This window comes from Vitis vinifera, chromosome 4 (genome assembly GCF_030704535.1).
Source record: "Vitis vinifera cultivar Pinot Noir 40024 chromosome 4, ASM3070453v1".
NCBI classification, from domain to species: Eukaryota; Viridiplantae; Streptophyta; class Magnoliopsida; order Vitales; family Vitaceae; genus Vitis; species Vitis vinifera.
Window position 1 is genome coordinate 5,445,687 of NC_081808.1, and position 16,152 is coordinate 5,461,838.

Below are 16,152 nucleotides of genomic sequence, written 5' to 3' on the forward strand. Positions count from 1 at the left end.
TATTAAGTAGAGAATTTCTTCAAGATCATGTTTGATTTGAAAAGAAAAAAAATATTAAATTTTACATACTTTTAAATTATTTAATCTTTATATAATTTAAAAAAATAAATTAAATACGTTTAAATTTAATCTCTTTTTTTTCTTATATTTTCCTTTCTCTTGTATTTTTCCCCTACTTTTCAGAGAACCAATGATAAACGTGTTTTAAAGTGATGGCTAAGGGTTGGTTGCCTTGATCCAAAAGCAAATAGAAGAAAATCTCCCTCACAAGCCATCCTTTGTTTACGTTTCACAAGCATGTGATCTGATACTGAATTTTTCGTCCGATTCTAGGTATTGTAGTTGCAATGGAAGATTAGCACCCATTTTGTGGTGCCCACGACGGTGGTGGAAGCTATGATGGAGACCATGATTGTCAAAACCTTTATTTTATGTAGCATTAGCATCCACCCATTATCAATTGGTGCGGTCGGCAGTAGGGTTAGTGGGTCAAAGAGAAATAGAAAAGGGGAAGGAAAATGAAAAATAATTTTAAAATTAATCAAATGGAAACATGAGAAAATCATTGTCAATCATATGGGAAGATAGATGTTCATAGACGACTAGAAAACAACCAATCAATGACTTTCATAACTGATTTGAAAACGTGGGGTGGCTAGCTTGATGAGTGCTATGTGCCAAACTCCACCAATCTCACCTACCTTAACCATTCTTCAGCCCACAATATTGACTTCATCATATTTGGCTTTGGCCAGAAACAGGATCCTGGTCTCTCTGAAAGTTAAGTTTGGAACTCAAGTTTGGCCTCCAACCCTCTTCAACCTGCACAATTTGCAACTGTAAATATATCAAACAGGGTAAATTTTTGGCTGATTTTGTTTTGTATAATACTTACACAGAAAGCTCGCTATTTCGGGTGTTTCGGGTTCTCCTTAATAATGGGCATAATATACCTCTTAAGTACATTGAGGAGCATACCATACAGATTTCACTCGAGTAATGGAATGATTCAGTCCATAATATGGTCTATGTTTTGTGCACTGCAGGCTTACCTGGAACACAGTCTGGCCAGTGGAGACTGAACACCCTCTCTGCCTATCTGCCACTCTTTTTTTTCCCTGTGATGAACAACCATGTGTTAGTTCCATGTGGTGAGAACTATAAATTGAGAAATATTTAGCTTCCAACATTTACATCAATTTTGTTCTGATGTTTTCATGACAACTCTAAGCAAAATAACCGTGCCCCAACGGCCTTGTGCTTGCAGATAACCTATGATTCTTCGAGATAGAATGGATTTGAACCACCAGAAAATTATAGATGAAATGTCTGAATAGTTCAGATCCAAACCCAGATTAAAATTAGAAGGCAGATCATGATAGAAATAGTTTTTCAGAATTCAGAGAATAGACTATCAGATCCAACACTAGGATGGTCTTTCAGATACCTTGGCACAGACTCATAAAATGGACTATCAGCTTGGAAGCGAAAAACAGAAGCCAGTTTCATCATATACCATCATGAATCATATACAATCGATACAAATCTCTGACCACACTGTTTGTACAAGCAATGATACAATAAATTTAAATGCAATTACAGTTCATAGCTTGTAGACCATTACCTGCAGATAGGATAAAGCTAAAGATGGGAAGCTAGGAAACAAGGAAAGCCACATTTCTTTCAACTGTTTAAATATACCAAATCCTTCAAAACCAATAGAAGGACTACCAAAGGAAAAATGTAGTCAACACGCAGAAAAAAAAAAAAACATTTCTGTATTTGTTGAAATGTAAGAAATCAGCCAAAATAAACACCAACCAACTAGTGAATAAATGCCAAAGGCGGAAAAACTCAAGACCATGAAGGATATGCACAGTTCACCCAGACCAAAGCCAAGGATCAAAAAGTAATGACAAAACAGAAACACAACTCTTGATTCCTCAAGAACCTAGGCAAACAATTAAGACTATAACTACCAAACAGCAGATTCAATTGGCACCAGATCACCACCAGGAAAACTCTTAAAAGCATTCAAACACCTAAGTGACATCTCTTCCTGTTTTGGTAGCATGGAACACAGATATGGGCATCTGTGACTACCTCTGATGGATATAAGCTTGCCTGTTGGAAAACCTGCATGAAATTATTTTCAAACGAAAACTCCAACCTAAGAGATGTGATGTTACTGGTTTTCTCAAGGACTCAAGGACCCAAGGAAATTCCTCAGGAAATCACACATAATTACAAAAATTAAGGTTCTAAAATTTTAGATTAATTGTTTAAGAAGTTTTTCTTTTACTATTTGATTAGATTTTGTATATTTTGGAAGGATTTGGTTGTCCTTGTCTTGTACTTACAAGTTTATACCAACAACTAAAATTGGTTCTTTGAAGAAATTGAGTAAATTACTTGAGAGTAGAAAGTTTGGCTCTAACAAAAGAGGCCTACGCTAGCTTGGAAGTATTCTATTCCTAGCAATGGCAAGATCAAATATTTGAAAGTTAAGAAGTGTTGGAAAGTGTCTTAAATTCCTAATTGGTATATATTCCTTTTTGTAAAGAATATTGTATTATATTCATATGCCATTATAATATTAGATTTCAGTATAAAATAAGAAAAGTTATTAGGAATATCTCTATAAATATTCGAGGGCATGACGGGAAAAAGCTATGAGATGGAAATGAGCATGTGAAAACTATATGTGGTAGATGGATGCTATGTATGCACAATGTTACTCCCTGGGAAAAATGACCTTGGGATGAGTGTGTAAGGTCGAAGATGGTTAGGCACTGGTATAAACCTTGTGATGAGTCAGGGCCCGAGATGGGTGTGTTGCGTGGGATGGGTTAAGCCCCACTATATATCTCTGAATGGCTAAGCCCCAAGATGAGTGTGATATTAAGCCACATAAAGAGGATCAGCTTGATCCCACTAATAACCAATTGGTTTTCAGATGAGATGACTAAGTTCTTAATCATAACAAAAAGTTGCCCTCACTCTGCAAACACCTATTAAGGCCAAATACATGCACGCATCTTGTCAAAAGAATGGTCACACTAGTGCAACATGTCATGTTAAAAAATTAAAGCACTTTCACAAGCAAATAAATAGGCCTATGAATGAATTTAGAATTCTTAGATATCAAATTCTTCATGTTGAGAAAAACACCAAGAATCAAGAAGGAGATGGATCATCCAAGATCTACTCCAAAAAAGAAGAAAAGGAAAAGTTTTCTGATTTAGGTTTTATAGAGTAATAATAAATAAGCAGTTAAGTAATAACAATTGATTAAAAGTGGCCATTAAAAACAGTACACAAAAGTATACACGATGTATACATGGCGCCAAAGCCCAAAAAGGCTGAGGAAATCGCAAAATATAAATAAGTAGTTGGTTATTTGAAGGCTTAATACTTTTTTGGAAAAAATTAGAAGCTTTGATAAGTTATTACATAGATTAGGTTTCCATTTCTGTACTCTTTTTAGGTCCTCTAAAGCCTAATATATGGCTAATTATTGTATAGTGAAATAATGAAGAAAAATAACAATTTTTGTGCTTACCTTATCATTTCCAATGATGAAACACCATTGGGTTTTTTTCCCCTTCTTGGTGAGATTCCCAAAAAACCTTCATGAGATTTTAAGGCATTATTTTATCTCTTCTTTTTTATCATTTCTCTAGTTTTGGCTTTCTATTTTATTTTAACCCTCTCCTACAACCTTAATCATGATTCCTTTCCTTGAATCCTAAATTAATGAAGTCCTCCGAGCCCACCATTTTTTAATTGTAGATAACCATCATAAGGTTGTTCCATTGAATTAGAGCAAAATTTCTTGGCTTGAAAGTGCATGCTACCAAAGGAGTAGAACAACATGCAACCATGATTTAAGGCTATAATTTTTTAACGCGGCCATTGGCTACTACATCAAAGGCAATCGAAGAGGACTAGAATGTACTAGCATCTCCCAAACTCATGGGTGCTCGCCAAAGGAGACTATACATAGCTTCACCAAAACACATGGAGAAACTTAATCTAAAAAGGAGAAGCTATTGAACCCTTATCAAGTAACTTGGGTATATGATATGTTTATTTTGTTTGGTAACCTTTAATTTTGAGTCATATATATAATATGATATTTTACCAATGAAAGTCTATAATGCTTGGAAAACCGTGGCCTTTTGATCAAAGAATCTAATCCCACGGCAATGGAAACACCTATACACTTTGTGCACAACAGGAGTAGAAGATTCTCCATCCAATGAAAAAAATTCCACCATCTAAGCACCTGGAGGAGAAATTAGCATCAGTAGAACCAAAGGAACCCTTAAATACTCTCACTACGAAGCAATTCAAAGTAGGGAGCAAGGAAGAGTCATCTAAGATGAATCTTTAATGCAATATGTGATGAAACCTATCCCAGAACGACCAAAAGGAGAGTAAAAAGAAGTGCAACAGCTGCTGGCTGGCTACCAAGTTATTAAAGAATGATCACTACTTAAGCTAAACCTAGACCATGCTATTGATCTAGTTCCAAATTCTTCCTTCCCTAATTTACCCACCTACCATACACATCATAAAGAGTGCATGGACTCCAAAAGGCAAGTTAATTAGTTGTCTACTAAAAACTTCATTCAAGAAAGATTAAGCCTTTATGAAGTTTCCCGCTCATTAACTCCAAAGAAAGATGAGTTACACAAGTAATTAGACATGATCTTCATATTAACAAATGTACTAAGCACATTTATGCAAGTCATGGGTTTTAATTGTCACTATTGAAGAGCACGTGCTCATAGTGTGTACCCCAATTGTTGATCCTTAAACAGTTAAAAGAGCCCATGAACAGCTAAAGTGTTAACTTCCAAAGCAAAGGATTGTTCTGGCTTGGTTTAAAGTGTAGAATCTTGTACCATTGTTAAGAGGAATATTGGGAGGATTGCATCTATAGTTTCTTTGTTATATAGAAGACCCGGTTGGCATGCCTTAGAAATTTCGATGACAAGTTCTAAAGCCATATTTCATTCAGAAAGAGAGTAAAGGTTGTAGAGTTTATTTTCATTGAATGTGTCAAAGGTTCTCAAGCTGAAGCATTTTCAAAGACTAGCTTGGGCACACCTCCAGCAACTGTTGAAGCATCAGCTCCCAAGATCATCAAAAATTCCTTTTTAATTTTTGTCATGGGCTGCACAAGAAATTTCTGCACAGTAAAGTGTACAATTGGAAGTAGTCAATATCAAAGGAAAACTCTGTTCTTTCCGCAAAGCATCGGCAATCATCACTAGATCATGTCTATAAAATGTATGAAAATCAAATTGTGTGAATTCATCAAAGTGGATACCAAGAGTTTTTTGTGAAATCGCAGGAGAAAATTGATTTTCCCTTTGCTTATTACCTTCAATTGATGAAGCAACACAATCCACAAGAACGAAAGTGATTTCCACTAGCTTGTTGATTGCACAATATTTTGAGGAACTATCAACTTGTATCAAAATATTCAAAAATTCTTGGATGCTTGGTACTTAAATGAAATGAACAAGTGAAAAAGGAAATCTTGAGACCCTCTCTTGCATAGGCAAAGAATAAACTTGATGAGCACTTGTAAGATCTCAGTTGGTTGTTGCATCTAGTTCATCCTACTGAATGATCAAGATTCCCCTTTAAGCAATCAAGAGGTGGAGGCACATATCCTAATTTCTGTATTTTGGCAGTTTCCTATCTTTCCAAATTTCTTATTTCAACCATGTTTTTGGAAAACAAAAGCTCTACTTAAGCTCACCAAGACCACCTATATCTCTTGGATGATTTTAGCAAAAGTGCTTTTAGCCTTTTAGGCTTAAAAGCGCTTAATATGAAAGTAAGAACAATGTTACGTATCATTTAAGCCTCATTTTAGCTTATGCAGAAAATTCTTTCATATTTAACATAACTCCCATAGTACTAAAATTGTCCTTTTGAAATCATGACTTTTTTTTTTTGATAGGTGTCCTTTTGAAATCATGACTCGACTTTCTTACTACTAAGAATACCCCCTTTTAAAATCATGACCTGAAAGAAAAGCAAAACATCACCCCAAATAAGGTCTTTGTTGTTTTTCCTACTACCTTCCTGTTTTTCAAAATTTCCTTGTTGCTTTTGACTACCTTTTTGGAAGCCAAATCAAATTACATCTCCTTCAAAACTATTGAACAAGCTCTCTAGATTTACAAAGCATGCATTTTCATTGTGCTTTAAAGAACTTTATAAAAGTCTTCATTATTTTGTTATTAAAAAAAAAATTAATAAAATTTTCATCCATCAGAAGATTCTAGATTCACTCTATAACAGAAATGATCGAGAAAAGTAAAAGCACAAGAGGCTTAAAAGAGGCATGTGAGATGCAAAACTCATAAGGAGCCACTCAAGATGAGGAGAAAAGCATAGAAGGTACTTTTGCAGATGAAGTTTAACTTGTTCATGCAATTCAAGCAAGAGGGTGATCTACTTTAAAGGCGGTCTAGGATAGATCATATAATTATTTAATTTCAATTAGTTCCATGGATTTCAAAAATTCTCAAAGTTGTAAGCCACCATTTCACTTTGCAGTTGATTAACTGAAACTTTTTAAATTCTTACTGGATTAGTATAGGTCCATGTTTCTTTTTTGCCTACATTTAGGATTTTTTTCATGTAAATTGTGTCCTTTTAGTACATGTTTTCCATTACAAATTCATTACACTTCCTTTCAAACCAATATGAAACCAACCAATGAGCAAGATCCATCTGTGACTTCCCTTAAAGTGGATCACATTTGAATCCTATGAACAAGTTGCACTTTCCTTGTAGTGTGACTCCCACACTTTTTCGCTCATCTTGAGCCCTCCTCATGAACTTTGCATCTTACACTCCTTTTCAAGGCTCCCAAGCCTTTGCTACCCGCAAACACCCACTCTCATAAAGTGAATTTAGAAGAATTTTATATGGTTGAAAATGTATTCTCAAAAATCTTTTCAATCAAAGATATTTTCTATGGAAGCTTTATGAGGAAATCATGCTTTTAGCACCTACAAATTTTGTTTAAATAGTTTTCCAGAATCCAATTTGGTGGTGTTACAAAAAGTAGTTGAAACCAACTACCAAATTGTGCAAAATTAGAAAGAGAAACAGAAAACTTTGGAAGTAGGAAAATGCCAAAATATGGAGATCAGGGTTTGCTACCATGCCCCTAGGTCAATCGAAAGGGCACTTCCATAATGAGGAACCCAATTCAATCGAACAAGATTGGGTCACCCAACCCTATTGACCAAGATCGAACTCCCATTTGATCAAGATTGGGCCATCCAGCCCAATTAATTGGGAGATCCAGCCCAATTAATTGGGAGATTGGCTATCTAACCAAGTAACCACCTACTTCACACATCAGCACTTAGAAATCCTAGTCAAGTATTTTAAATCAAGGTTTGGTTAATCTCAATTTTGGTGATAACAAAACAAAGTTTGGGACTAATGTTTTATATCAAGTGTGCTTAGGCAAGAAGATTTCCAAAGTGACAAATAATAAAGACAATCAAACCATAAGAAAATCAAGAAGAAGAAAAGGACCTCAAAGAGAGGAGCTTTCAAGACCTTTCTTAGGATCTTTTTGTAAGGTTGTTGATACACTAGGATCATGCATTTTTTTTTTCTTGCACCTAAAATCATCCAAGTGCTAAACTATTTTCAATTATTTTACAAATTGGATGATTTCATGTTTTTGTTAAAACATTGAACCCAATTCTTTCTAAACTTCTCTTAAAAGGTTTCAAGAAGCTACACATAAATTGTTGGACGTTCCAAACCTCAAACAGGGTTGTTTAAGCACTTTATAGTGCAACCGATTAAGGGCCCAAGAATTCAACTGATCAAGGTGCATTTTGCACCCCCTCACTTCCAGTAGCATATGTCTAGTTGATTGAGGTTAAGCCTCGACCAGTTGAAGACTGGTCAAGTTCCAGTTGAAGTTCTAACCTCCAATAGTCACTTGCCAAAGCATTTAATGCTAATGGCTAGTGAACCGGTTGCTCAATAGTCAACCCTCAAACCTGCCTAACGGCTAGTTTAGGCTTCTAAACCCTATTTAAAGCCTCCAAATGTCTTTGTTTTAGATAGAGATTTCTAAATCTTTTATGAACATTATTTCAGCCTTGGGGGAGTTGTTTGAGTGCACTTTGTTTTAAAACTTGCATATCCATTAGTACACCTCAATTCTACTTTTTCTTTATATCATTTAAGCTTCAATTTGTACTATGATTTTGTGAAATTATCTTTCTACATATCTATATTTTGTGAGGGTGTTTTAGATCATAATCCAAAGGAAAGAGTTTGGAGATTTGTCTTGAAAAGTCTTGTTGTAGAGGGTGCTTGAAGTCATATGTCCAAAAGGGTTTATTAGAACCATAATCTAATTGTAATGCTTAGAGACTTGTGTTGGAAGTCTTGGATTAGTAGAACCTTCACTCAATTAGGAGCTTAAGGATAGTCCTAGGTTGCGCTGAACCACCATAAAATCTTGAGTTTGCAATTTATCTTCCTTCCTCATTATTTATTTGCAATTGCTCTTATATTGATATTTATCATATCATAGCTTATATCATTTATTGCATCCTATAATTGTTAAATTTCCAAAAAGTGATCATCACCCAATTCCAAAACACACCCCCCCACCCCTGGCTAAAAAAAAAAAAAAAAAGGATGATTCCCTTAGGGTTGATATAGCTAGAATCCTAACAAAGTCCATTTAAAATTTTGGCAAAAATCAGATCATTTTATTTTAAGCTTTTAAAAGCACCTAAATTGGACTTGGGTTTTTACTTTAAAAAATCGAAATTTCCCGAAAATAGTTTTGTTGGTAAATCAAGGGCAGTCTCCCTCAAGAGCACTCTTGCAAAGTTCAAACTTTCCTTCTCTTTGTTGAATGTGGTTCCATTCACTCTACAAGAATTTTCAAACTTTCCCCCAAAAAATAATTTTTTTTCCCTTTTTGTTTTTTTTATAAGTATCAGAGAGACAAAACCAAGACTACTTTATGCATAAAAAGATATTGTTTTCACTAACCGAAACCTAACAAATCCAAAAAAGAGCACATCCTATAACCACTTTCTCCTTAGTTCAAAAATTCAAGAATGCAACACGTTTCCTTTCTGAAGTCTCCATCCCCCTCAAAAACTCTTCTGCTTTGCTCCTTCCAGGGTTTTCCACAAAATTACTCTATATTCCACCTGATGAACTTAATGTCTCATGCAGTGATATCAGATTAAAGTATAATTTTTAGATTCTTACACTTGATTTGCTTAGGCAATTTGGTTGGTCAAGATATGCCCCCTCATATCCTTTCCCGCATAGGCAATTAAGAGAACAACTTGTCGGGGATCACAGCACATCCTTGTTGCAACTCAGCATCAAAGAAGGATTTAAAAACACCCATGCCTATTTATCTTCCACCTCAAAACAATTAGCACCCAGAAGATTTTCTGGAGCAAAGTTGCAGGCAAGAAACATGCACCGGCCAACAATAACCATAGTTACATTGGTTTCATCTATATCCAATATTTCCATTTATTGCTTTTCCATATTTATAAATGCTGTATTTACACCTATATTCAAACTTAGCCATGTATATACTGCTTTATAAAGGAACTGCAGCCCTGACTTTTATTGGCTTTGACACAAGTTTTTTAAATTTTTACATAATCAACCCTGATGAATAGTCTTCACAAGTAAAGGAATAGGGTTAACAAGGTAGATACAATAAAAAGAAAGAGAAATGGATCGGTCTCTCCAACTATAGAAGTCCATGTGGTGGAGAGAAAGAGGAAAGGGAAGAGTCATACTAGAAAGAGACACAGAGAGGATTTATGTAAAAGTGCATGCACTCAGCAGGTGGCAACAGCCCTAGTGAACCAGAAAGGGAAGGCACATTCCCACTTTGGAGGAGGTGGCCCCACCAATTTTGCGATTGTTTTGCAAAAGGAACCTCCCTGAAAAATCTACTTTGATAACAAAAAATACAGTTCCATTGTTCTTCCTATCCTTCCAAAAAGGTCATAACGGATGCAACCATATAGAATGGACACTTCTAACTAGGCATCATGTTCATGACAAAGCATTTCTGTTATTAATTTCTGTCCAACCTTCCAAAGATGTGGTAGTGCGCGCATCTATACTGTATACGCTTCTAAAAAGGGAGTCAAGTTGGAAACTTCTGAGGATCTCGCTCCATGTTAGACATGATTCTCCAACACCCTTGGGATGTCTCAAAATTTTCAAAATAATATTTATTTCCGTATTGTACGCATGCCTATGCATTTTCATAGGGAACACATATAGCTTAAATTAAAAACTAGAACAAATGGATTATCCTGCTTTCATAATGTAGATTATCCTGAAGACACAATGTCATTTGTTGCAAGCTTTGGCAAGAACAAGGCATTTTCTTATTGTTTCTAGTCAAATAACCAGGTCACATAAGTAGTTCAGAGGAAATGACATTGCTCCTATATATGCTCTCACGTCCTCATTGTGCCAATATCCTACTTTTTCTGGATTTCCTGTGACAGCATATCTGCGCCATTTTCTATCCTTGTCCCATGTCAATGCCCCTGCCATATGGGCAGGCATCTTCTAGTCAATCCAAAAACAAAATATTTTCTTGAGCCTAGTGTCATAGTTCAACCTCTAATTGAGAGCTTATTACAAGTTATATGGTTAGGAAGGGAAAATTATTAATGATTAATACTCCAAACTTTTGATCACAATAACTTGTCAAATTAGATTTAACCATGAAGAAGACATGGGATCAATAAAATAAAAGTAAAAAAAACTGGAAGGGTGAACTTTACCTCAATCACTCTCCCAACGTGTTTGAAGAAACATTACAAGATCAATAGCCTGCAGCTGCATCCAGACTTGACATGCATAAAGATCCTCACCACAAGGCTGTAGATTAACAGCTACATGAAGCCAGCAGTCCAATAGAAGACTCTTGTAAATATCTCAAATAAACACAAACCAACTATAACCTGTCTACATGGACACTAACTTTGCATTTTGACACATACATGGGAAGTTGTGCACATAAGTTACCCAAAAATCTAAACAGTGGCAGAGTTACATTAATACATAAATGGATGTTAGTATTTTGATGGCAAATTTATTATTCCATGTCAACCAAAAAAGCAGAAAGAAACATTTGAAAAAAGATTAAGATCATGAAGAGAGAAACTATGCTCAAACACAGCACAAAACAAACTAACAAAATAGCAGGGGCTCAAATAAAACTCAATGAGATGGCAGTAGCGAAATGGACTAAATGTCCGGTCCAAGCCAATGAACTTACTCCGAAGAGTCCTGAAAAATGATGATTGAGACGAGATTCGGCATTTTTGAACCACAAAACGCTTGGTTTCCATTTCGGTTGTAGGTGTAACCAACCCACTATTAAAGATATAGCAGAAAGAAATAATAGAAAAAGAGCTCCAGTATAAAGATCTTCATTAGTGCGTAAACCGATTGTATACCACCACTGATACACACCAGAATAAGCAATATTCACTGGTCCAGGAGCACCCCCTCGAGTAAATTGCAATTAAGGAGCAAATATAAAGGAAAAATGTAAAGCATACCTCAATTTCTCCTGCAATCTACCATGTGCATTTCAACTCTCTGCAAACGTGCTTGTACTATGATGAGAATCTTGAGATATGTGCATACAGAAATATGCATATAAGATCAATATGATCCTGCTACTAAGACATGAAATTGGATGTCACAGATATAGGCATGAAGATCTAAAAGAATGCCAAAGGTTGGAACTTGTATTCTGAAATGGCTACATATAGGGATAAACCAAAAAATTTAACAAACATTGCTTCATGTATAGCATTTCTCTCAAGTAATGGGTAATAAGATTTTCTACATTGTGCAGTATAATTGTAACAAGTACCTGAGCAGCTGAGCTGGGTTCCAAACCAGGTATGGCATTAATATCATTCTCTTCAGGTAGAAAAGACACAGGCCAGATTTCATTGGTGGCCCAAGAAAATAGCCCATGTGAGCTACAAGGTTTATCAAGATAATTGTAAGGAAGAAATAAACAATGTTATAACTCATATTTCTATATGCAAACAATTTTTTTTATCATATCTATCCGTATATAGAGAGAGAAATATAGATAATAACAATCGGGTACAAAGATGACAAGGCAATGAATAACTTGCAAGTTGCAAACAAATCACCTCCTTGTTATGATGAATGTGTTTACCTTAAACTCGCATTAAATTGCCAATCAAACCTTTTTCACACCATCCATCTCACCAGAAACCCTTCCACATGATCACATCAACAAAAGTCCCTGTGAAATCCACAAGGACATTTCCTGGTAATAAATATCAGCCATCACACTTCTATGATGACAAAAACCCATGTGAAAGAGGGCTTGCAAGAGAGAACTTTACATTAAAGCAGGAATCAATGTCCATGCAATGCTGATTAACACTCCCTGCAAGATATATCACTCCAGCAACACACTTTCAGGATAGCCTTCAACTCCAGGTATCATGACCTTTATAATCCAATTAATTGAAATAAAATTTTTTATAACAGGAAAGAGTTAAAAATCAAAGGCACAATTGAAAATCAAGGTGACAGAACAAACTAAGTAGATAAAATGACACTAATAACTAAAAAATAGAAGACACAAAAACCATGAAATGTTTGATACAAAAGAGGAAAAGGTTGCTCCAATAGAAAACCTTGCTTCTTTTACACAAACTAAATACCGATTAATAGTTGACGAGAGACAGACAAATCTCACATACAAGGACAAAGTTCAAAGCTCATATCTCTTTAACCACACAAAACAACATTTTTTTCATTATGAAAGAAATGAAAAATTGTCTCCTCTACAGTGCCATGAAACAAACATGTCTTATATGTCTTAATAAAACATGTAGATTTATGATTTACTAAGTATCATAAGCACCAATTAGCTGAAAATCATTATGCAAAGAAACTCAGCACAAGAAGTAATAAAGCATTAAGATTGTTATTGAAATACTAACTGCAACGATTTACAAAGTACTTGAGCTACAAAAACCAGTCAAGGTTTCGGTTACACAGAAGCTTTAAAGAAGTAAAATTCAAGCAGAAGAAAATTTATAACTAAAGCCACAATCTTTTTGACAGTAGTGTACAAAGAACAAATGGGGTTTCAGACCCAAGTTGTCATACAAACATTCATCAATTCTTCCACTTATTCTCTTTCAATTCAATTAGTCTGTCCAGTCTCGACACCAAGACCATACAAGACACCAGCATACTTCTCTGTTGAGCCATTGAAGAAGCTGTCTCTCAACTTCCTGAATGTGCAAGAAGTAAGCAAACTGTCCGACCCTGCTTGATGACAAATACCAACTCTCTCAACTTCCAATAACTCTGCAAGCTTATTCAACCCACCATGCAAGCTATTGCAGAACTTCATCAAATGCTTAATATCATAAACCATGGGAAAATACATGTTGATCAGATCAAAGAAACCTGCTTGTGTACCAGGCAAGCTCCGACGGGTCAACAGCTTAAGCAAATACCCAAAATCATAACCACTGTGGAAAGTAACCCAGCTCACATTATCATTCAACACAATCCCAGATGACATCAGAAGCTCACCAAACTGATTCACGTCAATACCCTTTTCATTGTTCTTCTTAAAATCCATACCGCACTCTTGCAGCATCTGAATCGAGTCACTTGCGAAGACATCTTCAGTCACGTCAAATTCCCGGAAATTGAATTGCCAAATGCACAACTTGTCAGTGCCACAAGTCGGAAGATTCCCATTTGCATCCGAAAATGTGAGACCCAATTGGATCAGCTTCAACATATCAACATTATCCTTCAAAGTTTGATAATTATAATCATTTATGTTCTTGAAAGTCCCCATGGGACGAAGAACCACGCCTGGAAACTCAGTGTCCATTGCAATATAAGGATATTTATCCACGATTTCACGAATTAAGGCAAATTCACTCTCGAGATTCTCATTCCAGACCTCACGAATTAGAACTGATTCGGTCTTGGGTGAAATTGACATTTTGAAAATATCTGTTTGAGCAACAAAACGAGTGAAGATATCAAACAAAGCAGGAGTCAACGACGCTCAAAACCCAGATTGAAAAATTAAAATCTTCGGAGAAAAACGACGACTTTTTCTTTGTTTGGACAGAATCAGAACCCTAAAACTCAAACTGAGATTTTTGAGAATCCGATTTACGAAAAAGGAAGCGTTTTTCTGCTCTAACTAGATCTGTAAAAAGAATCAGAACCCAGAACACGAACTGGGTTATTCTGGAACCAAAGTCAAAACAACAACGTTTTCTGCTACAACCGGATCTGCGAACCCTAAACACATGGAGTTGGAAAACGACGGCGTTTTTCTGCTCCAACCAGATCTATGAAAGCGAAACGCTAACTGGAGTGCTCTAGTTCAACCAGATCTGGACTATAAACACTCAAAACTCGAAAAAGCCAAGTGGGTTCATGTGGGTAGATCAGATCTGAAACGATTTAAAGGAAACAAAACCCTAAATCAAAAAAAAGAGCAACACGAAGTGATTAAAGAGAGAATAGTTGAGGCATATGAAATGAGATCTGACCTTAGGCATGTGAAATGGAGAGATCTGGAAGCTGTGATGGGCGATTGTGTGGTCTGTCGAAGAGGATTATATAGGTCAACTTTAAGGGTTTGTGAGGAGGCAAGAGAGAGAGAGGTGCCTCTCTTGAGGCCTGATGAGCTGAATGAAAAAGACAGTGGGCTCCCTCGAAACGACGCCGTTTTTGTGATGTTTGAGTTATAACAGGCTTAGCGCGTTGAAAGTCAAGATCGGCCTTCCATGTGTGTTCCTGGAACACAGGATGAAGGCCTGGCCATGGCCGGCGGTTCCGATTCGTGGGTGCCTCCCATAATTTTTAGCACATGGGGAATTAGAATTATTGGAAAGTATATTAATTGCTGACTTGATTCGTATTTTTAGGTCATATATCATGATTCATGCCTATGTGAACAATATGTTTGATCCCATGAGATTATTGAAAAAAATCAGGTCCAAAGTACATGGTAGAAAGGAAGATTGATTGATAGGAATTAGCTAATGGTTTAGGTTTTGACATCATACAACAAAACCTTATAAAATAATTTTCTTATGATTAACATAAACTATTATTTAATCAAAATATTGATTTATCGATAAATGAATATTTATTAATTTTATAAATCTAAAAACACTAAATATTATTAGAAGTTAGTACATAAAATGCAACAACTCGTCTCATAGAATTATGGGGTCAAACAGATAAATACCTCTACATGACTAAACAAACCTCACATTAAGGTCAAAGATCAACTCAGATATCATTTATAACAATTCGTTCAAAACTATGTAGATATTGTCAACTCTAAATTTAAAAGAACGACTTTAAAACAAGTCTAAAAGATTAAGAGAGATCTATATATAATCTCAATAATTTTCTCTCTTATCCAATATAAGATATCACATAGAATACCGAAAATACTCTAAAAATTAAAGATAATTATTAATTATACTTGTAAAAGAAAATGATGCAATGTCAAAACTTACCATTCATTTGATAACAATTTTAGAAAATGTGTTTAATATAAAATGTATTATTGAAAAAAAATAGATGTTTGACAAATATTGTGAAACACTTATAAAAATCTGAAAAATTCTTATAACATTGAAAAATCACTTATAATGTTTTACAAAGATGATTATTCTAAAGTCACCTTTAGATAAAACATTTCAACTAAAAGGATTTCGAGTAAAAACACTACCAAACTCACTCTTAAATAATGCGATACTATATTATAATTTTTGTTTGCTATTATTTTTTATGGATTTCATTAATTATTAATATACATTTCCTCGAATCCTTCATTAAATTTAAAAATAAAATATTATCTTATACATTAATGGGAGTTGGGATTATAAGGTTTGTACTATATTTATGAATGATTTAATGAGTAGCTAATGAATGAATGATAAAACTCGTTGAATGTATCCAAATTTATAGAGGACGTAAAGTATATGCTTTTATTTTATGGATGAGGTTATCATTAAATAGCAA

The 16,152-nt window shown here is 35.1% G+C and overlaps 1 protein-coding gene and 1 long non-coding RNA gene across 3 annotated transcripts; both read right to left on the reverse strand.

Annotated features, from left to right (window-relative positions):
• Positions 1–7,692: 7,692 nt before the first annotated feature.
• On the reverse strand, positions 7,693–12,457 carry LOC132253625 (uncharacterized). The gene is made up of 2 exons (XR_009465482.1): positions 12,275–12,457; positions 7,693–12,068 (listed from the first exon to the last, which is right to left on the reverse strand). It is a non-coding gene; the product is annotated as an uncharacterized LOC132253625 (long non-coding RNA).
• Positions 12,458–13,038: 581 nt separating this feature from the next.
• LOC100255985 (probable CCR4-associated factor 1 homolog 7) lies at positions 13,039–14,974 on the reverse strand. 2 transcript variants are annotated; one of them, XM_010650382.3, is made up of 2 exons: positions 14,664–14,974; positions 13,039–14,564 (listed from the first exon to the last, which is right to left on the reverse strand). In XM_010650382.3, the coding sequence occupies exon 2, from the start codon at positions 14,099–14,101 to the stop codon at positions 13,280–13,282; it is 822 nt and encodes a 273-aa protein (XP_010648684.1). In that variant the 5' UTR covers positions 14,102–14,564; positions 14,664–14,974; the 3' UTR covers positions 13,039–13,279. The 2 variants fall into 2 exon arrangements, with proteins under 2 accessions (XP_010648684.1, XP_010648686.1); XM_010650384.3 differs by having other exon boundaries at positions 13,039–14,112; positions 14,664–14,964.
• Positions 14,975–16,152: the final 1,178 nt, after the last annotated feature.